We start from the raw sequence: 24,778 nt of genomic DNA on the forward strand, positions 1-24,778 counted from the left end.
AACTATTCTCCAAATTGTACCTAAAATTTTATCTCTATGGTGGTGGTATCTCTGACTGCCTAGTTTTTTTGTTGTTGTTGTTGTTTTTTTGTTTGTTTGTTTGTTTTTTTGAGAGGGAGGATCTTGCTCTGTTGCCCAGGCTGGAGTGCTGTGATCACAGCTCACTGTGGTCTTGAGCTCCTGGGCTCAGGTGATCCTCCTGCCTCAGCCTCCTGAGCAGCTGGGAGTAGAGGTGTATACCACCACACCTGGCTACTTAAAAGTATTTTTTTTTTTTGGTAGAGACAGTGTCTCTCACTGTACCGCCCTCTGGTAGAGTGTTGTGGCGTCACACGGCTCACAGCAACCTCCAACTCTTGGGCTTACGCGATTCTCTTGCCTCAGCCTCCCAAGCAGCTGAGACTACAGGCGCCCGCCACAACGCCCGGCTATTTTTTTGTTGCAGTTTGGCTGGGGCTAGGTTTGAACCCGCCACTCTCGGCATATGGGGCCGACGCCCTACTCACTGAGCCACAGGCGCCACCGCCCTTAAAAGTATTTTTTTGTTTGTTTTTAGTAGAGAGTGATCTTGCTACACTGTCCAGGCTACTCTTGAACTCGTGGACTCAAGTAATCCTCCTGCCTCAGTCTCCCAAAGCTCCGGAATTGTAGGCGAGAGCCACTGCACCTGGCCTTTTTTTTTTTTTCCTTAACCTTTTATAATATATTTGACTATTTATTTATCTGAACTCTGCTGAATTCTGCATCCCAGATTTTGGCATGACTTTTTCAGGGAAGTGTGAGGCTTACATGAAATCACAGATATGAAAATTTTTCATATGCCCATAGGCCTATTGAGATATGTGAGTAATTATTATTGATAGATAATCTAATATAAAGCTGTTTGTTAAAGAATTGCATTGTTCTTGCCTCCTGGTCCTAGAAAAAAAGAATGACATTGTTTCTTGTTAGGTTGTCTGTCCACTTGGAAGTCCTGTTCTCCGTCAGCCTCAGCCTCATTACATCCTCACACTTAAACATTTGCTTTTGTCAACCTGCTTTCTTAGGAACTGCACAGAGGCTGAAACAGAAGTCCTACCTATTCTTTAGGTATTAATTCTCTATAGTCACTTATCTGTACGCTCAGACTTGTTTAGAGGCCTTTGTTTTTTGTCATATTTTGCCGGAGTCTGTTACTGTGCCATATTCAATTCCAGTTCTTAGAGATTTCTTTCATTAACATGAAAGAAATTTCCGTTGTTCTTCTGTCTTGCTCTTCTACTTTCTCTTCTTTGTCCCTTTGCATAGAGTCTTTTTGCCTGCACTTATCAATTTTGCCTTTCAAGTCCCTTTTCTGTGTTTATCCCCTGCTTCAGGGAGTCCCCATTTTAGTAAATGACACCTCTGTTCTTCTGCTTGCTCAGATCAAAAGCCGCACGATCGTCCTTGACTCTCCTCTTTGTTTTGTGTCCACATCCAGTGTCTGAAAATTCTTTCTGGCTCCATCTTACTAATGTATTCTGGGGTTAATAGCAGTGTGAGAATGTCAGGTAATTCTCCTCCACAGAGGTCAAGAATAAAACAACATCAAATTATTAAAAACACCACTGAAAGGCATTGGAAAATGCCCAGGTGGGCATGAACTGAGTGGGGAGGGGTGTTTGATAATGAAAAACTTCTACTGTGTTGGTAAAAACAGGTAGATTGTGCCTTTCTTGCTTGGTGCCATTCTAGCTTTGGTGGCCCTGTAGCTTTTCCTGAAGGAGGTAATCTTTGAAGCACAGAAGTTTTTAGGGTTTTTTAATTTAATTTATTTTTTAGAGATAGGGTCTTGCTATGTTGCCCAAGCCGATCTCACACTCCTAGGCTCAAATGATCCTCCTGCCTTGACTTCCCAAAGTGCTGGGATTATAGGTGCGAGCCACCGTGCCCAGCCTTTAGGATTCATGTAGTACCATTCATCTGTTTTTGCTATTGCCATCTGTGCTTGTGGTGTCACGACTAAGAAATCATTGTTAAGTCCAATTGGAGATGAGCAGAGTCTCAGAGATGGGAATAATATTTGACATTCTAAGAGGCATGTAACTGGTATAACAGAAGATGAGAAGAGGAAGAGAAAAAAGTAGAAAAAATTATTTGAGCAAACAATGGTCAAAAACTTCCCACATCTGGTGAAAAACGGTAACAGTTCCAAGAAGCTCAACAAACCTTCAGTAGAATAAACACACACGAACACAAGACCATACCTAGAGACACCATAATCAAATTGTTGAAAGCCAAAGACGAAGGTTGAATCTTGAAGGAAGCAAGAGAACAATTACACATCACACATAGGGAATAACATAGTCGATGCCTTAATTGTCATAAACAGTGAACATCCAAAGACATTGGCATGCTGTGTTTAAAGTCATAGGCAAAAACTCGTCAGCCAAGAATTGTATATTCATTGTGGCGGGTGCCTGTAGTCCCAGGTGCTCGGGAGGCTGAGGCAAGAGAATCGCGTAAGCCCAAGAGTTAGAGGTTGCTGTGAGCCGTGTAACGCCACGGCACTCTACCTGAGGGTGATACAGTGAGACTCTGTCTCTACAAAAAAAAAAAAAAAAAAAGAGTTGTATATTCAGTGATACTACTCTTTAAAAGTAAAGGCAAAATAAAAATATTTCTAGGTAAACTGAAACTGAGAGAATTCATTGATAGACCTCATTACTTCCAAGTGAAGAGAAATGACTCCAGAAATAACTTGGATCTCACGTAAGGAACGAAGAGCACTTTGTGAATACATAGTAAATGTACAAGTTATGTTTTCTTCTCTCTTCTTTTAGTTTATTTAAACAACATGCGACTATTTGAAGAAAAACTGTAACACTGTTGTGGACTTTATAACATATACAGATGACCAATACATATAGGAAACCATAGCACCAAGAAGAGGGCTTGGAAATGGAATTGTACTGGTGTGAAGTTTTTATAAATACTTTGCTGGACATAAGTCAGTATAAACTTGAAGTAGATTGTGGTAAATTTAAAGATTGGATAAATTTTAGATAATGTTAAATAGCAACCACTAAATCATGAGGTTTAGGGAAACTAAAATGGCGTACTAAAAAGTATTTGCTGAACACCAAAGACAGGAGGAAAAATAGACATGGGACAAATAAAAATCAAATAGCAAAGTGGGCAGACCTAAATCCTGATTAGTGCACTGGGTTGGTGCAAAAGTAACTGAGGTTTTGGGCCATGGATTTTAAATCATCGTTACTAGGCTCAGACACATTTTGTTAATCAAAATAGGAGCTATTATAACCAACACATTGTTGCCAATGAGAAAGAAGTTTGTTTCTTCCTGTAGGGTAAAAATCTGAGCTTCAGGATTCAATGAATTCTTGGAAAGCATTTTCTGCATCCTGCTGGTTGTGGAAGTGTTTTCCCTGCAAAGAGTTGTTGAGATGTTTCAAGAGTGTTACTTGGTTGGCAAGAGGTCAGGTGAATATGGCAGATGAGGCAAAACTTCCTAGCCCGTTTCGTTCAACTTTTGAAGTCTTGGTTGTGTGAAGTGCAATTAGGCGTTGTTGTGGAGAACTGGCCCCTTTCTGCTGGCCAGTGCTGACTGCAGGAATTGCAGTTTTCAGTGCATCTCGTCGATTAGCTGAGCAGATTTCTCAGATGTGGTTTTGCTGGGATTCAGAAAGCTACAGGGGATCAGACAGGCAACACACCACCCAAAATGACCGTGAACTCTGGCATATGGGGCCGGTGCCCTATTCCTTTGAGCCACAGGCGCCACCCATGAGGCACCCACTTAAGGAGCCTTTTCACCTTTCCAATTTGCTTCAAATGCTGAATAAAAGGTCCATGTTGAGTTTTTCAGCAACTTCTCCAAGGATTAGCTCTGATGATTGTGCTTAATTTGTCATCAGCTTCCGGTGGCTAGCTATTCCACTCATCTTCAAGGCTCTCAAAACTTGTCTTCAAATTTTTTGATTCACAGAACTTCTTGAACCACCACTTCACTGTGTGTTCATTAATAGTTCCTGGGCCAAATGCACTGTTGATGTTGTGAGTTGTTTCCTCTGCTTTACAACCCATTTTGAATTCAAGTAAGAAAAGTGCTTGAATTTGCTATTTGTCTGACATGTCTATATTTCCATAGTCTAAATAAGTCATTAGCTAAAAAACATAAAGCAAGAAATGCCCATTAAATTGATGTAACCACATTTATGTGGTTATGTCACATAACCACATTTATTTAGGAATGTATTACCAGTATTACCAGTATCAAGTGGGAATTTTCTCTTTTTTTGCAGTTTTTGGCCAGGGCTGGGTTTGAACCGCCATCTCCAGCTTATGGGGCCGGAGCTCTACTCCTTTGAGCCACAGGCGCTGCCCTCAAGTGGCAATTTTCAACAATGCAAAAACCTCAATTACTTTTGAACCAACGAAATATATTATGTGAGAAGGAACTAAACACTTTAATCCAAAAGCAGAGATTGTCAGACTGGTTACAAAAATTCCAACTATTCAGTATCTATGAAAGATACATTTTAAATTCAAAGCCACAAAAAAGGTCTATAGTAAAAGTATTGAAAGATAAACTGCAAACTTCTTTTTTTTTTTGAGACAGAGTCTCACCCTCGGTAGAATGCCTTGGCCTCACAGCTCACAGCAACCTTAAACTCTGGGGCTTAGGTGATTCTCTTGCCTCAGCTTCCCAAGTAGCTGAGACTACAGGCGCCTGCCAGAAGGCCCAGCTATTTATTTGCTGCAGTTTTCATCATCGTTCAGCAGGCCCAGGCCGGGCTCGAATCCACCAGCCTTGGTGTATGCGGCTGGCGCTCTACCCACTGAGCTATAGGTGCGCTGCCACATACACTGCAAACTTTAAACAGAAATGAGTAATTAATATTGATAACCAGAAAAAATAGATTTTCAAAAAGTAATATTATTACAAATGAATAAAGACTTTTAATAAGGATGAGCGTTAATGTTGCCGTAACAATTATAAATGTATGTACTCCTAACAACAGCTCTAAAATACATGAAATCAAACGCTCAGAATTAAAAGGAGAAATAGACACATCTATGACTGTAGCTAGGGAGTCAATCCTACTCTTGCAATAATTGAGAGAATAAGGAGGTAGAATATCAACAAGGTTGTTTAGAAGGCTTTTAATATACTGTCAGTCAACTTGACCTAATTAACAATCAGGAATTTCAAGTAAACATGAAACACCGGGATAAATAGTATGTTCAATACATTTGAAAATATTGAGAACATAGCATGTTCTCTGACATATCAGAATTAAAGTAGCAAAAAGAAATCCAGGACATTCTTAAATATTTAGAATTTAAGCAACATGCTTCTAAATCTGAATCAAAGAAATTGCAAGGGAAATTAGAATATTTTGAAGTGGATAGAAATGAGTGCTTATCAAAATTTGTGGGATGTAGGCTCAGTGCCTATAGCGCAGTGGTTACAGTGCCAGCCTCATACACCAAAGCTGACGGGTTCAAACCCAGCCTAGGCCAGCTAAAACAATGACAATTGAGACCAAAAAATAGCCGGGCATTGTGGCAGGCACCTTTAGTCCCAGCTACTTGGGAGGCTCAGACAAGAGAATCCCTTAAGCCCAAGGGTTGGCGATTGCTGTGAGCTGTGATGCCATAGCATTCTACCAAGGGCAACATGGTGAGACTCTGTCTCAAAAAAAAAAAAAAAAAAAAATTTGTGGGATGCAGCTCAAGCAATGCTGAGAGGAAAATCTGTGGTATTCAATAATGAGGAAAAAATCAGTGACTTAAGCTTCCACCTTCAGAAGCTAACAAAGGAGTGCAAATTCAAAGTAAATGGAAGGAAGAAAATAAAGATCAATGAAGTTGGAAATAGAGAAACAATAGGAAAAATGTTAATAAAGTCAAAATAGGGTTTTTTGAAAAACATCCATAAAATTGATGAATTTTTAGCCAGGTGGATTAAGAAAAAAATCAAGTAAGAAGAGACATCTGTAGATAGCTCACAGATCTTAAAAAGGATAGCAAGGGAATATTGTGAACATCTTTATGCCAACAAGTTTGGTAACTTAGATTATTTTAAATAGAGAAATTACTTGTAAGGAAGTAGACTCAAAAAGAAATAGAAAAATCAAGTAGCCTTATATCAATAAAAGAAACTGAGGCCAGGCACGGTGGCTCACACCTGTAATGCTAGCACTCTGGGAAGCCAGGGTGGGTGGATCACTTGAACTCAGGAGTTTGTGACCAGCTTGAGTAAAACAAGACCTCATTTCTACTCAAAATAGAAAAACTGAGTGTTGTGGTAGGCACTTGTAGTCCCAGCTACTAAGGAAGTTGAGGCAAGAGAATCACTTGAGCCCAAGAATTTGAGGTTGCTGTGAGCTTTGATACCACGGCTCTCTGCCCAGGGTGACAGAGAAAGACTCTGTCTTAAAAAAGAAAGAAAGAAATTGAATTAGTGTTTGAAATCTTCCTATCAAGAAGAGTTCAGGTCAGATGGTTTCAATGGCAAATTTTACCAAACATTATTGAAGAAATGATACTTTCTCTGTGCAACATCTTTTTAGATAGCAGAGGAAAAATTAACACTTCCCAGCTAGTTTTATGACAGTGTTGCCCAGATACCAAAGTCAACTATGTCCATTGAAAGGAAACTGCAGACCATTGTCACTTAAAAACAAACACAAAACTCTGAGAGGCTGAGGCGGGTGGATTGTTTGAGCTCAGGAGTTTGAGACCAGCCTGAGCAAGAGCAAGACTCTTCTCTAAAAAGTAGCCGGGTGTTGTGGTGGGCGCCTGTAGTCCCAGCTACTTGGGAGGCTGAGGCTAGAGGATCACTTGAGCCTAAGAGTTTGAGATTACTATGAGCTGTGACACCACGGCAATCTATCAAGGGCAACAAAGTGAGACTCTGCCTCAATAAAAAGAAAAATTCCTTGCAAAATATTAACAGATTAAGTTCAATAGTATGTGGAAAGGATAATACATATCACCTTTATTTCTGGAATGCAAGGTTAGTTTAATTTCTAACAGTCAGTTGATTACTATATGATATATTGTGTGATATATTTTGAATCCAATCACTTTTTACCCTCCCTGCCACTACTGCTCTGTGAAGGAGTTCAGGAAATTTCACCCCAAAATATGATTCCTTGGCATTTTGAATTAAAGGCCCTTACAGAATAACTGGCCTTTGGAAGGGGCTTTCTCTTCCTTCCCTGTTACCTCACTATATTATAGGAGATAAAAGCAAAAATGCAGCCAGATCCTGGCCGAAATCATTTTATACCTAAAACCTTTCTCTCAGGTTAGTTCACAAGGCAGTCTGTTTCCCCTATCCATTCATTCTCCCAAGTGTCTGTTCATCCTCCCTACCAACCACTTACTGCCCTTAAACAGAATTACCTATGTTCTTTTGGGGTAAAGGGGAAGTTTCCTCTACCTTCCCCCCCACACCTGCTCAAAGCTATCTCCTTTTTGTCTTGAATTATTGCAGTGCCCTCCTATCTGATCTCTCATTCTTCACTTCATTTTGTTTGTTCTCAGCACAGCCTCCAAATACACTTAAAACATTTAAGATTATGTTACTTCTAAGCATAAAGCACTCCGTGGTTTGCCATATCTCACGGAGTGAAAGCCAAATTTCTCGCTAAAACTTGGAGGGTCTTACTCCATCTGGTTTTCTTTCAGGCATTGTGTTTGAGTTGGTTCTCTCTTCATTGTTTCTGAAATCTGTTTATCTTCCTTTACTAGTTAGTTTTTGGGTCCAGATACACTTGGAAGTTCGTGGGGAGGCCTAGGTGGTTATGTACCTCTTCGTAAGGATACCTAGACATTATTCGGTTCTGGTTTTGTTTGTGACCCTTAGGGGTTTTGCCACTTGGTTAAGGCCATACCCATTCCTATGGGGAAATATCTTCACTCTCTTTGTTGCCTCTCTCCTCATCCTAAAATCCTTTGGAACTTCCACTGCAGGGAGGGAGAGAGACAGGTGTGTGTGGAGGACTGTTGATCTTTGTTTTCTGATTTATTCTCTCCTCCTGCACTGTGTTTTTTTCCTTACCCAGAAAATGATAAGGTTATTTTTTTTTTCCTCCATGTTACTTGTGAATCTAAAGAATTTGTCAGTTCGCCCGTATAGTTTATGGGTGTCAGAGTCAGTTTTAATTGTTATGTCTCTTTGTCGTGCTCCAGATGTTTTATTTCATTGCCATGTTGAAAATTGTATGAAATTATGCTTCATTTCTTGTTTAGGTGTCCTGGGTAAAAAAAATGTTTTTAACTAGTTGACTTTCTGTCTTCCTCATTTTGTTGGTTATTAGGCAAGGTACGTTGAGAGGTACAGTTTCACTTGGCTTTTTTTGTTCTGTTTTGTTTTTACTCAGAAACTTTACTCAGTTGTTTATTTGCCTTTATGTCTTTTACTACATTATAATTCTTTTGGCTCAGGTAGTGTTGGTATTGTTCACTTAGATACATAAAGTATATTCACACAGATATATATATGAACAAAATATATTTATGTGTTAAGTATTATAGTGTGTATCAAAGGATATTACGTGTAGCAACATTTTGGTACATGTTTTAATGAATTAAAACCAAGGTGTATAATTATTTGACTCTAAAAGCATTGTTCCAGTAATAAAGTGGAAAAGTAAACGTTAAATTGGGTTTATTTTATACTGAGATTCTTTTCTTTCTTTGTTCGTAATACAGGTACATCAAGAGAGCGTACACATGATTGAAGTCACAAGTAATTTGATTAATGAAACTGTGGCAAATCACCCTGAGTGGGCAAAGTAAGAATATGGTTTTGCAAAAGAATAGAGATGAGTGACCCAGTTTCAGCATCTGTTTGCATGGAATGATCTTCACGGATGCATGTATTTGGGAGAGAATTTGCCAAAGCTTTGATAAGTACTGTTATTTGTGTAGGAGAATGGCATGCAGGTGTGCTGTCCTGGGGTTGGGTGGGAGAGAGAAGTGCTTAGTTTTTTAGGAACAACTTATAGTGAGTGATACCTTGTATTTTAATTGAAATTTATAGTCTACAGCATGTTATAATTTACAACACACTTTCACCTACCTTATGTTTGTTCCTTGCACTGGCTTTTTGAGGTAGATTGAAGAGATTATCCCTATTTCACAGATGAGGAACCAAGACGATAGGTTAAGGAACTTGAAACAGTAACCCCCAGTGGGAGAGTCAACACTTTCAACCAGTGCTTCCAACTAACTGAAGGGAACTTTCCACTCTAACATCTTGACATATTCCCATATAGTATTATTTTTGAGGAGGGATAGGCAAACTATGGCCAGTGCCAAATTCAGCTCCTGTTCTTATAAATACAGTTTTATTGGATCACACCTGTGTCCATTCACTTGCATATGGTGTCTGGTTGTTCTGGGACTACAAGGGTCGGCAGAATTGAGTAGTAGTGGCAGAGATATATTCTGCAAAGCCTAAGATGCTTATTCACTGGCCCTTTACAGAAAAAGTTTTCTGACCCCTGTCTTAGAGGATCTCTAAGATTTCTAAGGAGGTTTTAAAGCAGTTCTGATGCTGGTCTGTTTGCCACACTTTGAGAACCCCATCTGAATATCCCAGTGTTCCAGAACCACTTCTTCTGGTACTGAGTAAGACAGATGACCCAAAACACATATGGACAGAGAAAGGAGGCAGAGTGAAAGGGAGGTTGTGGGGAAAGTGGGTCTAAAAGCTACGAAAAGACTGAAGGGACATCTTGAATGTTAGAATCAGGCCAGTAAGGCCTAGAAGTCACAGATTCCTGTTGGTGATGCATTTGTATCTGTGTATTGATGACTGATCGGCAATTTGTTAGGATAGCTTAAGTACATCAAGCTCAAGGTGTTACTGGTACAGTGCACTAAAAGTGTGCTTTCTTCATTTTTTCTTTGTTTTAATTAGTTGGCTTCCTGAGGCTCAGGTAGTCCAGAGAGCCCTGAATTCTGCGGCTAACAATGTTTATCAGTATGGAAGAGAATGGATAACACACAAGGTAAGGGACAAGCCTTTCTTTGTGACTTTCTCCTGAGGGGCATTACTGGTAATGGCTCCTTCATTGATAAGGTATGAACAGAGATTTTTTTTATTTACAACGATTTCTGTTTTGAAATAGGCTTAAATATATAGGTTGACAAGGGACATAGAATGAAATTAAACATTCTAGATGGTCATTGAATAGTGTTAGTGACCCAAATAATCTGAGAGGTTGGTCATTTGCTTTTATTTCAAAAAAGATCTGATTTATTATTTGTGCTTTAGGACAGAATGAATGGGGGGGGTCAAATAAGGCTTTTCTGGAGAAAAAGATTTTAAGGTATATTAAATCCTATTTTGGAGGTAACTGTGCTTAGCAGTTTCCAGTTAGTTTCATCTAATCTTTCCAAGAAACCTGCAGTAGTCTGAATTATTTTGCCTGCTTTATAGACAAGGAAACACACTTAGCAAGGCTGAGTAATTTCCAGTGGTCCTGCAGTAAATTACAGAGCTTGGTTTCAAAAACTGAAGACTACCTGCAAATCCCTGTTCTTTCCACTGTAGCATGCTGGCAGTGTGTGCTCAGAACTGGATTAAATGCTTTAACGTGGCACTTGAGATAAACCTTGGAGGAATGGCAGATCAAGGAAGAACAGATTTTAAGAAGAGTATTTATGAGCGCCTAGATGCAGAGACAGGAGTGTGCTTGAGGAAGTGCTCTTGACTAGATTGGCGGGAGTGTTATGAAGGGGATGAATGACAGTGGAAAAGACAGATAAGGATTAGACTCCACACTGGATTTGGGATATCCTCCCTCTCTCCTCCCTGCATTGCCTATGAGGGAAAAGGCAATTTTATTGCACTTTTAATATTCTGAAGTAATTAATATCATGTACAGATTGACAAGATTTGTTGTCATGGGACTCGTCCCCAGAGAAATGTATTCATATGTGACTCCTTATTCACAATTCAGAAACAAAATCTTAAAAAGATATTGTGGAAGACATTCTTTATGGTAGTCTGTTCACATAAGTATGTTATTGATTGTCTTTTGTCTATCTTAGATATCTTAGTTAAGTGTCACATGGCAAGTCTTTAAAAAATATTTATTGTATAAGCAAAAGGTAAGTATGTGGCTTCAGATCTCAGAACCGTCAAGAAGATCTAGCCATTGCAGAAGGCTTTTTAGCCCTCTACACATATGTTATCTTGCTGAAAACATAGCATTTAATTATTTATTGATTTACCTATTGGGGAAAAAGTTTTATTCAGGAATTTTTACCTTTTTGAGAAGAGGATAATGGGAATTTTGGGTAGCAGGAGCAATGTGCTTTAGATTTTTAAAGAAGTAGATTTCAACTTAGAGAAAGACAAGTATGAGACTTTTTTATGTTTTAAATTTCTTTAAAAAGACTCTTAAAATTTTAGAATATTATAGGGATACACATGTTTTGGTTACATAGTTTATTTTGTGCATTTCAGGTGAAAGTTACAAGTATCCCCTTCATCTAGAATGAGTACATTATATCCATTAGGTTGAATTTTTTAAAATTTTAGGTAAATGTGAGGGTACAAACAACCAGGTCAAAATATTTGAGTTTGTTAGGTAGAGTCCCTCTTGTACTCATGCCCTGCACTCAACCCGTTAGGTTGAATTAAGCCAAACCTCCCGTGCTTGGTTCCCATTGAGTTTTATTTCCTGTATGTTTGTAAGTGTTGCTTGACTAGTTCAGGTATGAATAGACTTTTTGCTCAAGGTTTCAAGAAGGAAGACAGCTGAAGAGGGATAACAAAAATGGTTAATATTTGTGATCTTGATTTAGAAGACACAGGAGTTATGTCTAAAAACAGCTGCTGAATGTTTGCCATCTGATGAATAAATCTGATTTATATGATGGAATATTATTCAGCCATAAAAGGAAGGAAATGGTACACCATGGTACACCATGGATTAACCTTGAAAGCATTGTGCTAAGTCAAAGAAGCAGTCTCCAAAAACAACACGTGTGATTCCTTTATTGTTAAATGTCCCAAAGAGGAAAACCTGTAGAGATAGAAAGCAAAGTAGTGGTTTCTAGGAGTCGGGAGGATTGGCAGGAAATGGGGGAGTGACTGCTTCTGGGTATGGGGTTTCCTTTTGGGATGACAAAGATGTTTTAAAATTCATGGTGATCAAGATCACATAACTATGAATGTACTAAAAAACCATCGACTTGTATGCCTAAATAGGTGAGTCGTGAGGTGTGTGAGTGATATTTCAGTAAAGTTGTTAAAAAACAAAGACTGGAAAAGCCAGTGTCTAATATAGTCAATACTAATATGAAACCAATAGATAAACAACTACACACCCACATGAGAGAAAAACCACAATTAAATTCAAATGGGGGGGGGAAGGGGGAAAAAGGAAAAGGGAGAGAGGGGGAGTGGTAAGCTCTCACCTAAGGTGTACAGATGTGAGGACAGGTATACCGCACGCCCCCGGGAGAAGGTTCAACTACAACTCGAACTTTACTTAAGGAATGCAAAAATATAACCTAATCATTTGTACCCTCATATTAATTTGAAATTTAAAACAACAACAACAAAACAACAGTGAAACTGCAGAGGTAGCTTCCTACTAAGTCTCAGATACTACCCAGGTAAGAATCTTGTAAGAATTGGGTCCTAAGAGCAAAAGTCTAGAGCAGGCGTCCTCAAACTTTTTAAACAGGGGGCCAGTTCACTGTCCCTCAGACCGTTGTAGGGCCAGACTGTAGTTTAAAAAAAGAACTATGAACAAATTTCCTATGCACACTGCACATATCTTATTTTGAAGTAAAAAAACAAAACGGGAACAAATACAATTAATACCGCCTCATGTGGCCCGCAGGCAGCAGTTTGAGGACTCCTGGTCTAGAAGGGCTGAAGCTAGGAAAAAAATGTGATGCCCAGAAGAGAAGAGTTTTTCAGGATGTGTTTAGGTGTTAGCAGACAAGGTTCCCTTCTCCCTGCCCAGCCTACTTCGTCAGCTGGATCTCCCATTTCCCTTAAGTTTGTCCAGTTTCTGCTTAGACCTCCCAGTTGGCTCTCCTTGCTTGAGCTGCCCTTTCTAAGATTTGTGCCTGGCGGTGTTGCCCTGGGACAGCAAGAGAGTAAGTGGTGTTTCCTGTGTACTGTCTCTGCTGAGCACAGTGATGGAAATGACAGCTGGTCCCTAATGGTGCCAGGTGTGCTCTAAGTGCTGGGGGGCAAGCAATGAACCGGAAAGATTCACCACCTCTCCTTACCCTCTGATGAGCGGAGCCATCAGTAAACGTGCAAGCAAGTAAAAATTGCAGGTGCTGATGAGCGGAGCCATCAGTAAACGTGCAAGCAAGTAAAAATTGCAGGTGCTGGGTGGCGCCTGTGGCTCAGTGAGTAGGGCGCCGGCCCCATATGCCGAGGGTGGCGGGTTCAAACCCAGCCCCGGCCAAACTGCAACAACAACAAAAAAATAGCCGGGCGTTGTGGCGGGCGCCTGTAGTCCCAGCTGCTCGGGAGGCTGAGGCAAGAGAATCGCGTAAGCTCAAGAATTAGAGGTTGCTGTGAGCCGTGTGACGCCATGGCACTCTACCCGAGGGCGGTACAGTGAGACTCTGTCTCTACAAAAAAAAAAAAAAATTGCAGGTGCTAATGAATGCTGTGACAAGGGCAGACAGTAATGAGGTGGAGAGTGAGTGGGGAAGAGGCTTTAGAAGGAGTGGTCAGAGGTCTCTGAGAATGCCTATTCTCATTATGACTTGAGTCATGAGAAGGCAACAATTTGTGAAGGTCTGGAGAAGAATGTTTCAAGCTGAGGGTGTAGCACATTCAAAGTCTGAGCTGATAGCAAGCTTAGGTGAAGGCCAGTGTGGCTGGAACAGGGAATGAGACAATAAAATAAGCTAGAGGTCGTAAAAGAAGCTGGAATTTTATTTGAGTTACAAAGGCAAACGTTATACTGATTTAAGGGACCTGATTTAGAAGCTTAGAAGCTCATTTTGGCTGCTTAGTGGAGAAGGGGGCAAGAAAAGAGAAGTCAGGGAGGCCAGATAAAAGGTTTTCCTGATAGTTTAGTAGAGAGATACTGGTGCTTTGGATTAGGATCACTAAGATTATAGAAATGGAAATCGAGAAAAATGGTCAAATTTGGGATATATTTTTTAGGTTGCGCTGACAGGAATCCCTCATGGATTGGACATGCGGTGTCAGGAAAGGAAGTTTTGGTTTGCCCACCTAGAAGGAATACTGTGTCGCTTCTTGAGGTAGAAAAGACTCGGAGGGTGGGTAGTGGTGTGGAAGGTCCATGGTGCTGACTATCTGAGTAGGGATGCTGAAAAGGCACCTGGACATACTTAGCTGGAACTCAGGCAGGATATCTGGGTGGGTTGTAGGTGATGGTCTGTGAATCGTCAAATGGTACCTGTGGGATTGATGAGCTGGCCTCCACTACTTTGCTAGAGCCGCCATTACAGTGTACTACGGGCTGCATTGCTTAAACACCAGAAATTTGTTTACTCACAGTTTTGGAGGCTGGAAGACCAAGAAGAAGGTGTGGGCAGGGTGGGTTCCTTCTGAGTCCTCTCTCCTTGGCTTGTAGATGGCTGTGTTCTCCTGTGTCTTCAGTTGGTCCCTCCCCCCCCCCCCCCCGTGTCTCTTCATGTCCTAATCTCCTCTTATAAGGACACCGGTCATACTGGATTAGGGCCCACCCTGAGGACCACATTTTATGTTAATCACTTAAAGACACTGTCTGTAAATACAGTACCATTCTGAAGTATTGCTGGTTAGGATTTCCACGGTGGAATTTGGGGGGCGCACACCTTAGCCTGTAACGTGGCCTGAGAGGACCAGAGATACCCGTTTGGAGCACTGAGCTTTGGAGATCAGAGGATGAGCCAGCAGACTGAAGAGCAGCCCCTGAGTGGAAAACCAACTAGTGTCATTGGTGCCTAGAAAAGAAAATGTTTCAAGAAAGATTTGGTCAGTTGTGGCAAAGGCTGCTGAGATTCAAGCAAGATGGGTACAGAAAATTGCCCACTTACTTTTGTGCTCTCCAGTTTATAGATGATGTCAAGTTAGACGGCTCTCAGGTGGGTCTGGCTGCTCTGGGTGCTTGGTATCCAGAGGCATGTCACATTCCACCAGCAGTACGTATGTTTCGCGATTCTGCTGCTTCTTTTTTTTGTTTTTGTTTTGAGAGCAATTCTTCTTCTTCTTCTTTTTTTTTTTTTTTTTGAGAGTCTTGCTCTGTTGCCCTGCCTAGAGTGCATTGCTGCCATCATAGCTGACTAACTCATGGGCTGAAGGTATCCTCCTGCCTCAGCCTCCCAGGTAGCTGGGAGTGCAGGTATGCACCACCATGCCCTGTTAATTTTTCTGTTTTTTTTTTTTTTTTTTTTTTCCAGAGAAAGAGTCTCATTCTTGCCTAGGCTGGTCTTGATGTGATTCTTCTGCCTTGGCCTCCCAGAGTGCTATGATTATAGGCCTGAGCGACTGTGCCCGGCCTTAATGATTCTTCTGATAGCAGTGTTAAGTCCATTAGACTCTGTATTCTCTGGCCCCTTCTTCCTTGCAATTTACAATGTGCATTGCAATATCACAGGACAGTATTCTGGGTCTAATGTTCTGCTATATTTGATAGCACCACAGTTTTGCAGTGTTTGTAACATGTTGTAAAATTATAGTGAAGTCTCCTTAAATAGTTGTTATATTTTAGAATTATTCATGGACATTTTGGGAGCAAGACTGCTAAAAGTGATGCCAGTTTGAATACTACTTCATTGTAGTAAAGACCACTCTGTGTGAACACCTCGGCTGGAGTCTGACTGTTCATTGCAGTCTTACATATGGCATTAAAAATTGGTAATTATCTATATGTCCTATATGTGGGTAATGATTAAATAATACTGGAACATAATGAACAAAGAAACACATTAAGAATTAAGATGAGGGTGGCACCCGTGGCTCAAAGGAGTAGGGTGCTGGCCCCATATGCCGGAGGTGGTGGGTTCAAGCCCAACCCCAGCCAAAAACTGCAAATAAATAAATAAAATAAAGATGAAAGTTAGTGATTCAGGCTAAAGATGAAATGCTTATAATGCAAAAGAAAGCAGTATTGAATTTTCTGTATGTCAACAGGCAGAGTGTTACAGAGAAAATGGAAAAATGGAAATACCCTGTTTCCCCAAAAATAAGACAGTGTCTTATTTTAAGGTGTGCTCCCAAAGATGCGCTAGGTCTTATTTTTAGGGGACGTCTTATCTTTCCTGTAAGCAGGTCTTATTTTCGGAGGATGTCTTATTTTCAGGGCAACAGGGTAATTGTCTAAAGGAGGTGGGACTACAAATCAGTATTTGTGTTCATAGGACACTACGATTTGAATGAGTGAGTGGGGTAAGGTATTGAATAGCCTTCCTCTTAGTTACTTCGTCTCGGTGCTCCTGATTCTCACACACCCAGAAGCCACGCTCTTCAGTCATGACTGAGACTGGACAGCTCCCTGCAAACAAACTAAGGGAAGGAAGGACTTGGGTTCGTAGCTGAAGTCCTATAATGTTACTTAAAGTTCTGGGATAATTCTTAATAATAGAGAGAAGCGTAACGTGAGACTTACGTACAGTAGGTGGGCACTGGCATGGCAGGGAAAACATTTTTCTCTGGGCAGAGAACATCAGCTGAGTCAGTGGCCATGTCTTCATTTGCACCATTCTCCAAAGTAGTTCTCTTAGAGATCTGACAATAGAGGAAAGAGAAAAGAAGCAAAAAGATGAGAAAGCAGAGGAAATTTCTGAGAATAGCAAGGACTAGAGTTTAAGAAAAGAACATAAGATGGCTAGAGAAATTAAATGGTCTGAAACATTTTAGTTTGTTTTGAACAAATATGAAGATATGTTAATTTTACTGGATTGTTACCTGAAACGCTAAACCAGGTGATATCTGTTTCTTTTAGCTTCATAAAATTCTAGGAGATAAGATGAACAACACAGCTGTAATTGAAAAGCAAGTGCTGGAACTTTGGGACAGACTGTATCATTCTTGGTTTGTAAAGGTAAGTTTATTTTAACTAAGGTTGTTCTTGGTAAGCCAATAAAGTCCTTTGATTTTATTGACTCGTTGACTAGATATGAATGTATTCACATTGGAGTTTAAATTATTGACATTTTGAAATAAGCAGCTCTTAATCCTCAGGTCGCTAAAAGTCAGCTTGAGTTGATGGTTAATCTCCAGGACAGAACCTCTCATCCTCTCTCGTGTGTCAGGATCACGTTCTCTGCTTTGTCGTTGACATCTTACTCTCTAGATTAGCTCTGTGCAGGCCCCATATGGACTGTTAGTTTTTCTAGTAATTACATTAAAGTTAATTTTATCTGTTTTAGGTCCCTCCCTTCCTCCCCTCCCCTCCCCTCCCCCCTCTCCCTCCCCCTTACCCTCCCCCTCCCTCCCCCTTACCCTTCCCCCTCCCTCCCTCTTACCCTCCCCTCCCCCTTTTCCTTCCCCTTCCCCCTTCCCTTCCCTTCTTCCTTCCCCTTCTTCCCTCTCCTTCTTCCTTCCCCCCACTTCCCTATTTCCCTTCCCTTCTTCCCTTCCCTTCCCCGCTTCTCTTCCCCTCTTTCATTTTTTTTATTTTTTAGACAGTGTCACCTTGGTAGAGTGCTGTGACGTCATAGCTCACAGCAACCTCAAACTTGTGGGCTCAAGCAGTTCTTTTGCCTCAGCCTCCAGAGTAGGTGGGACTACAGGTACCCTCCACAACACCTGGCTATTTTTTTTTTTTTTTTTTTAGAGACGTGGTCTCATTCTTGGCTCAGGTTGGTCTCCAACCTGTGAGCTCAGGCATTCCATCTGCCTCGGCCTCCCAGAGTGCTAGGATTATAGGCATGAGCTACCATGCCCGGCCTTTCTCTCTCTTTTCTTTTCTTTTTTTCTTTTCTTTCCCCTCCCCTCCTCTCTCCTTTTTCCTCTCACCTTTCCTTTCCTTTCTCCTTTCCTTCCCCTGGGCAACAGCAAGACTGCATCTCTACAAAAAATAAAAAAATTAGTCAAGTGTAGTAGCATGCACCTGTAGTCCCAGCTACTTGGGAGGCTGAGGCAAGAGAATCACTTAAGCCCAAGAGTTTGAGGTTGCTGTGAGCTGTGATGCCACCGCACTCTACTGAGGGTGACATAGTGAGACTCTGTCTCAAAAAAAGAAAAAAAAAGGAAGGGAGAGAAAGAGTTGGGGGTCTCACTATGTTGCCCCAGCTGTTCTTGAACTCCCAGGCTCCAGTGGTCCTCCCACCTCAGCCTCCCAAATGGCTAGGATTACAGGTATACGTGCTACTGCACTCAGCTTTTTCAGTTTTTTAAGAATACTTTACTTAACCTGGTTACTCCAAATACTGTCATTACAATATATAATCAGTAGAAAAAATTCAATGAGATATTTTATATATATATTTTTTTGTACTAAATCTTGGAAATGTAGTGTACGTGTAACACCAGCTGCCCAGCGTTTGGACTAGCCACGTAATAAGTGCTCAGCAGCCACATGGGGCTAGCCGCTCCTGTTTTGCATGGCACACTTGTCAACTCTAAGAACTTTCTGAGGAAATAAAAATAGATCTAAAAGTTTTAAGTCAACCTGTGTGCTACTTGTGCTTATGTACTCTCACTTTAGAATTTATGGTGGGACCAGGTGTGGTGACTGATGCCTGTAATCCTAGCACTCTGGGATTTCCTGAGGCAGGAGCATATCTCTTGAGCTCAGGAGTTTGAGACCAGCCTGAGCAAGAGCAGACCCTGTCTCTACTAAAAATAGAAAAACTAGCTGGGTGTTGTGGCAAGCACCTATAGTCCCAGCTACCTGGGAGGCTGAGGCAGGAAGATCACTCGTCCAAAGAGGTTGAGGCTATTGTGAGCTATGACACCATGGCATTCTACCCAAGGTGAAAGAGTGAGATTTAGTCTCAAAAAAAAAAAAAAAAGAATTTATGATGGAAAGTAATGCATGTATTTATACTCCATATAAAATCAGTGATTTTAGAAGCTACTGCATATGCCATGCTGGCCTGTGTTACTCGGTCTGGCAGGGCCTGGGGACCAGTGGGAGCTGTTCTCTGTGTACAGTAGGCAGATTTGGTAGGTGATTTCTCTTGGGTGATGTTGGGAGAACAGGAGTGTCTAAATCTGTGAGCACATCAGGTGGAGAGGGAGAAGGGGTGATTTTAAATTTGAACTTGTTGCTTAGTGACCTGTTTGGGAATGTGTACTCTTGCCTTGGGATGAGTTTGGGGAACTTAGATGGTTTTTGTGGGTTTCAAAGATTGGGGGAAAAATACCTAGAGAATATCTACGTGGAGTATCACAGATTTGATTCCATCTGCTGAAGAACCAGGTAATTATAAAGGTTCTGTCTCTTTCCTTTACTAATCCTGGGGCTTCTGCCTACACACAAACAGCTTTTCCTATCTTTCACCCTTCTGAGCTTCATTTTATGGTAGAGGAAGGTCAGTGTCTTAAAAGCATAGGTTTGTAAGCAGTTAAGTATGGTTGTCCCTCAGTATCCATGGAGGATTGGTTCCACACTGTCCACAGTTACCAAAAACCAGAGATGCTCAAGTCCCTTGTGCCATAGGGTGTATTTGCACATGCCCTGCATACACCCTTCCGTATACTTTATATCGTCTTTGGATCACTTGTAACACCTCATACAATATCTGTACATCACTATATACAGATATTGATGTTTCAAGATAGCATTTGATGTGTAGATTCCTTATCTTGCATGTTTTCAAGATAGCATTTGATGTGTAGATTCCTTATAGTACTCAGCACATGCCAAATTCAAGATTTAGTTTGTGGAACTTTTAATTTCCCCCCCGATATTTTCCATCCATATTTGGTTGAATCTATAGATGCAGAACCCACAGATCGGAGGGCTCACTGTATGTTGGCTTCTTTACCTCTTTGGCTGGAATCTAGTATCTTTTTGCATTGCGTAACACAGGTTACTATCATCATCCCATTAGCAAATGGGGGAGAAGGGAAACACATGGGAAATGTTAAGAAATTACCCATGGATTTTAGCATTGCCTGTCACTTTATTTATACGTTTTTTCAAATTTAGTTATTCCTGCATCTCTGCCAGTGGCTTTCACATAGATGGATTCAGTCTTCCTCCCCTCTTATTCTTATTTGTCATATTTTTCTCTCTTCCACTCTCTTTATCTTGTGTGAAAGATTAATCAGGGAGATAAGGAAAGGAGGAAAATAGCGAAGATGGGAGACTAAGAGAAAGGTGGAGGGGATAAAAGGAAAAAAGGTTAGAGTCCCTGCTGTGTGGGTGCACTGTTGCAGGTGTGGAGGGATGCAGCGTTTTCACGGGGGGCCCTGGGGCAGGGCTCAGGCATGGTACCTAGAATATAAATAGAGGAGCATTTTAGGTGTTTAGATGGAGCCCTTAGCTGCTTTTCTAAATAACACAAAGCTGTCGCCTCTGAGTACATACCAAAGTGCTTAAGTGGACCTGAAGCAAAATGGGACATTGATACTCTTATACTGTAGGTTAAGATGGAAATTTCATGTCTGCACTGTTTTATTCATAGAATGTAACACATTCTGGAAGGCACAAAGGACACAAGATGCATGTAAGTCGCCAGAATAGCTGGCTGGGAGACATTATGGACTGGCAGGATATTGCGTCCTTTGTCCACGAGAACATCGAGACGTTTCTTTCGGTAAGTAATAGTATTTGTAGTTAAACTGAACTTATAAACAAACTCTAATTCCAGGTTTTCTTTATACACTATGAGCCCTTCAGTTACCTTTCTTTTAATGCCATGATGGTTGTAGATTTGAGAACTCTAAATGGACTAGAAAGATGTTCAGAAGCCACAGGCCCCGGTATAGCTCCCCTGGTGGCTCCTCTGTTACTGAAGAGTGACTGAAAGATGCTGTCCTGTAGCATGTGAGCAATGCTGTGGGTTGTCAGATGGTCCCCTTACTTTGACCAGAATGTCCCTAGCTGGGCCACTGGAGAGGGACCTGCTTTTACAGCGCGCCAGTGCTGGAGATGAATGTGTAAATACCTGGCTTGCTGTTTCCTACCTCACCTCCACCATGCATCCTCCACCTCTGTAGTCTTGCAGCATTTCTGAGTGTTAACTGCTGCTCTGCATGGTTCCAGAGCATTCCTGGTGAGGTGTTATTCAGAGATGAGATAAACTTGTGACTTTCATCAGATTAACAAAAGTTGAGTTTTACAATGCTACATTTCTTAAATTTAATTTTTGTCGAAGTAATACATGAACATGACTGAATAAGTTGACAGTGTCTGACGACTTTCGTTAAGAAACAGTAATGCCCTATTTTATGCCCCCCAGCTTTAGCCTCATTCTCCAGAAATAGCTGTCAATGCTTGTAGCTTTCTCTGGGTCATTAGCTCTGAATTTCTACAGTAAGGTTTATGCTGCTCTTCCAGGGTTTTGCAATTTTTAATATTATCTTTTGGCTTCTTCACATGGAAGCTGAAGGTGAAGATGAGACTATTTTCTAAGTTCTTTAGAGCTTGCTTATCCCTTTCTTGGAGTTATCTTTTAGCTCTTTTAGCCCCTACCCCTAACCCGACACTTTCCCCTTCTTCCTGGCCACCTGGTACAGTTGAAACAGCTTGGAACTAAATCTAGAAATTCACGTCCTTCCGTTTTTATTTTATGGATTTTGATAATCCCTTTTCTCTGCCCCCCCCCCCCATCCTCCCCCTCCCCCGGTTCAGTGGTTCTCACACTTTTTGATTGAGGACCCCCAAAGCACATATTGATTTGTCCATTAATAATAGTGTATGCTAACATGAAGACATTGCTTTTCCTTTGTGCAAAATAATATTTTCTAAAAATATTTAGTGAGAAGAATGGCTTTGTTTTACATTTTTGCAAATTTATTTAACGTCTGGATTCTGATATCTGCTTCTGCATTCAGGTTTTAGTGAAAAGTACATGAAGAACATCTAGCCTCCACATATCACTAGAAATGAAGGGGGTCTTTTATTAGCTTTTTCTCATTTAATGGGGGCTGTTCTAAATTGATGCTACACCATACTCAAAAAATGATACTTTTTAATGGTTAATTGCAGTGTGGAATTTGACACCAGGTCAGTGGTCTTTTTGTACTTAGGTATATTGAAGCTTAGTGATCTGGCTCGGTGTGGCGGCTCACATCTGTAATCCTAGCACTCTGGGAGGCCGAGGCAGGAGGATCCCTTGATCTCAGGAGTGTGAAACCGTGTCTCTGCAAAAAATAGAAAAATCAGTTGGGCGTTATGGTGGGTGCCTGTAATCCCAGCTACTCGGGAGGCTGGGGCAGGAAGATTGCCTGAACCCAAGAGTTTGCGTGCCACAGCACTCCAGCCAGGCTGGGGCAGGAAGATTGCCTGAACCCAAGAGTTTGCATGCCACAGCACTCCAGCCAGGGCAACAGAGTGAGACTAGGAATGTTTCTTTCACTGTCACATGCTTTTGTAACTCACATTGGGATCACTGATTTCTGTACATCTTCTAAATACTGATGTTTTGTTATGTATTATTTAAACAAAATCAGATTCTTTACTATTATCACCTGTCACATCAGGAAAAAATCTTAGGTAGCTGTCAAGGTCACAATAACCAATATAAAATTTTCAGAATTATATTTTGTTCTTGAAAGCGTTTTATTTTTGACAAAGACTATCAATCGTTTTCCTGAAAGTGACAGGCCTACCTTACTCATTTTTTTGAAAATTGCTGCCAGATACCAACTCTGTCAGTCATGCTTTTATGGAGAAGTGGCGTTTTATGAAAAAAATCGATCCATCTCAATCATACAAGTTCTTTTCCTGCAGTAACTGTTGCACTTCAGTGAGCAGCAGACTTGCCTGGGCTTTCTTCTTGTTTAGTCACATAGAATATTTAAAAGATAGACATTTAATAAAATTATCGGTAAAATTAATAATTGTTACTGCTTCATAAAAGACATTTCTTTTTCTTTTGAGACAGGATCTTATTCTGTACTATAGGCATGTACCACCACACTCAATTAACTTTAAGAACATTTTTTGGAGAGGGCTGGGTGTAATGGTTCACGAAGCCTGTAATTCTAGCACTTTGGGAGGCTGAGGTGGGAGGGGGTTGCTTGAGGCCGGAGTTAGAGACTAGCTTTAGCAATGTAGTGAGACCACATCTCTACAAAAGTAGAACTTGGAAGGCTGAGGCAGGTGGATCACTTGAACCCAAGACTTTGAGGTTGTGGTGAGCTGTGATGGTGACATTACTCTATCCCAGGCAACAGAATCAGACCCTGTCTCAAAAAGAAAAAAAAATATTTGTAGAGACAAGGTCTGACCATGTTGTCCAAGCTGGTCTTGAACTCTGGGCCTCAAACAGTTCTCTTGCCTTGGCCTCCCAAAGTACTGAGATGATAGGCTGAGTGATTATTGAGCGACACTGGTGCTGAGTTTGTGGTAGGGAAGCGCATAACAGATACTGGGGCAGTTAGGTGCTGCCCCCTTGGTTCCTGCTAAGGCCCCCGCATTTTTACCCTCCTCTGATTGCCTTTGCACTGCCAGTGCAGATGTCAACACAGTGAAAAGGCAAATGTTTGAGTAATATTAAAAAATTATTTGTGGCCTCAAAGACCTTCAAAAGATCTTGGGAACTGTAGTTTTCCAGGGGCTGCATTCTAAAAAACACTTATCTGACTTTCTGAAATGCTCATCTGATGTTGGGCCTCTGGCATGGATTTCTTAAAAAATTTTTTTTTTTTTTTTTTTTTTGAGACAGAGTCTCACTATGTCACCTTCAGTAGAGTGCTGTAGCGTCACAGCTCACAGCAACCTCAAACTCTTGGGCTTAAGCAATTCTCTTGCCTCAGCCTCCCAAGTAGCTGGGATTTATAGGCATCCGCCACAATGCCCGGCTATTTTTTGGTTGGAGTTGTCATTGTTGTTTATCAGGCCCAGGCTCGAGCCCGCCAGCCTTGGTGTATGTGGCTGGCACCCTGCTCACTGAGCAATGGGGCTGAGCCTCCTTAATTCTTTTTAAAATTGATTTTAGTGTGTACTAATGATTCCTTAATTTTTTTTTTTTTTGTAGAGACAGAGTCTCACTTTATCGCCCTTGGTAGAGTGCCATGGCCTCACACAGCTCACAGCAACCTCCAACTCCTGGGCTTAAGCGATTCTCTTGCCTCAGCCTCCCGAGTAGCAGGGACTACAGGCGCCCGCCACAACACCCGGCTATTTTTTGGTTGCAGTTTGGCCGGGGCTGGGTTTGAACCTGCCACCCTTGGTATATGGGGCCGGCGCCTTACCGACTGAGCCACAGGCGCCGCCCAATAATCCCTTAATTTTAAAAAACATCTTTTCTGTTTTCCATCTTTCTTCCCCCCTGAGAAGTAGCTTTTGGAACCTTAGTGGTTGAATTTTTTACTTCTGCATTACCCATTAGCTCTTTCTTATGTTTTCAACTTTCTTTTTTGTTTCTTTATTTTTTAAAAAATAAATAAATAAATTAGTTAATTTATTTGAGACATAGTCTCACTTTGTCACCCTTGGTAGAGTGTGGTGGCGTCATAGCTCACAGCAACCTCAAACTCTTGGGCTCAAGTGATTCTCTTGCCTCAGCCTCCTGAGTAGCTGGGACTACAGGCGCCCGCCACAATGCCCGGCTATTTTTAGAGAGGGGATCTCGCTTTCAGGCTATTCTCAAACCTGTGAGCTCAGGCAGTCCACCTGCCTCGGCCTCCCAGAGTGCTGTTTCTTTCTTTTTTTAAATGTCT

The 24,778-nt window shown here is 41.2% G+C and overlaps 1 protein-coding gene across 2 annotated transcripts in view; it reads left to right on the forward strand.

The window, feature by feature from the left end:
- TMEM245 (transmembrane protein 245) overlaps positions 1 to 24,778 on the forward strand; it is a 103,832-nt gene that overhangs the window by 41,923 nt on the left and 37,131 nt on the right. For both annotated transcript variants that reach the window (XM_053566318.1, XM_053566325.1), the window contains 4 exons: positions 8,707 to 8,789; positions 9,920 to 10,010; positions 16,941 to 17,039; positions 20,575 to 20,706. In XM_053566318.1, the coding sequence (XP_053422293.1) occupies positions 8,707 to 8,789; positions 9,920 to 10,010; positions 16,941 to 17,039; positions 20,575 to 20,706 (405 nt within the window). The remainder of the gene's footprint in view (positions 1 to 8,706; positions 8,790 to 9,919; positions 10,011 to 16,940; positions 17,040 to 20,574; positions 20,707 to 24,778) is intronic.

The sequence above is a fragment of the Nycticebus coucang genome, chromosome 2, assembly GCF_027406575.1.
Source record: "Nycticebus coucang isolate mNycCou1 chromosome 2, mNycCou1.pri, whole genome shotgun sequence".
Classification (NCBI taxonomy): Eukaryota; Metazoa; Chordata; class Mammalia; order Primates; family Lorisidae; genus Nycticebus; species Nycticebus coucang.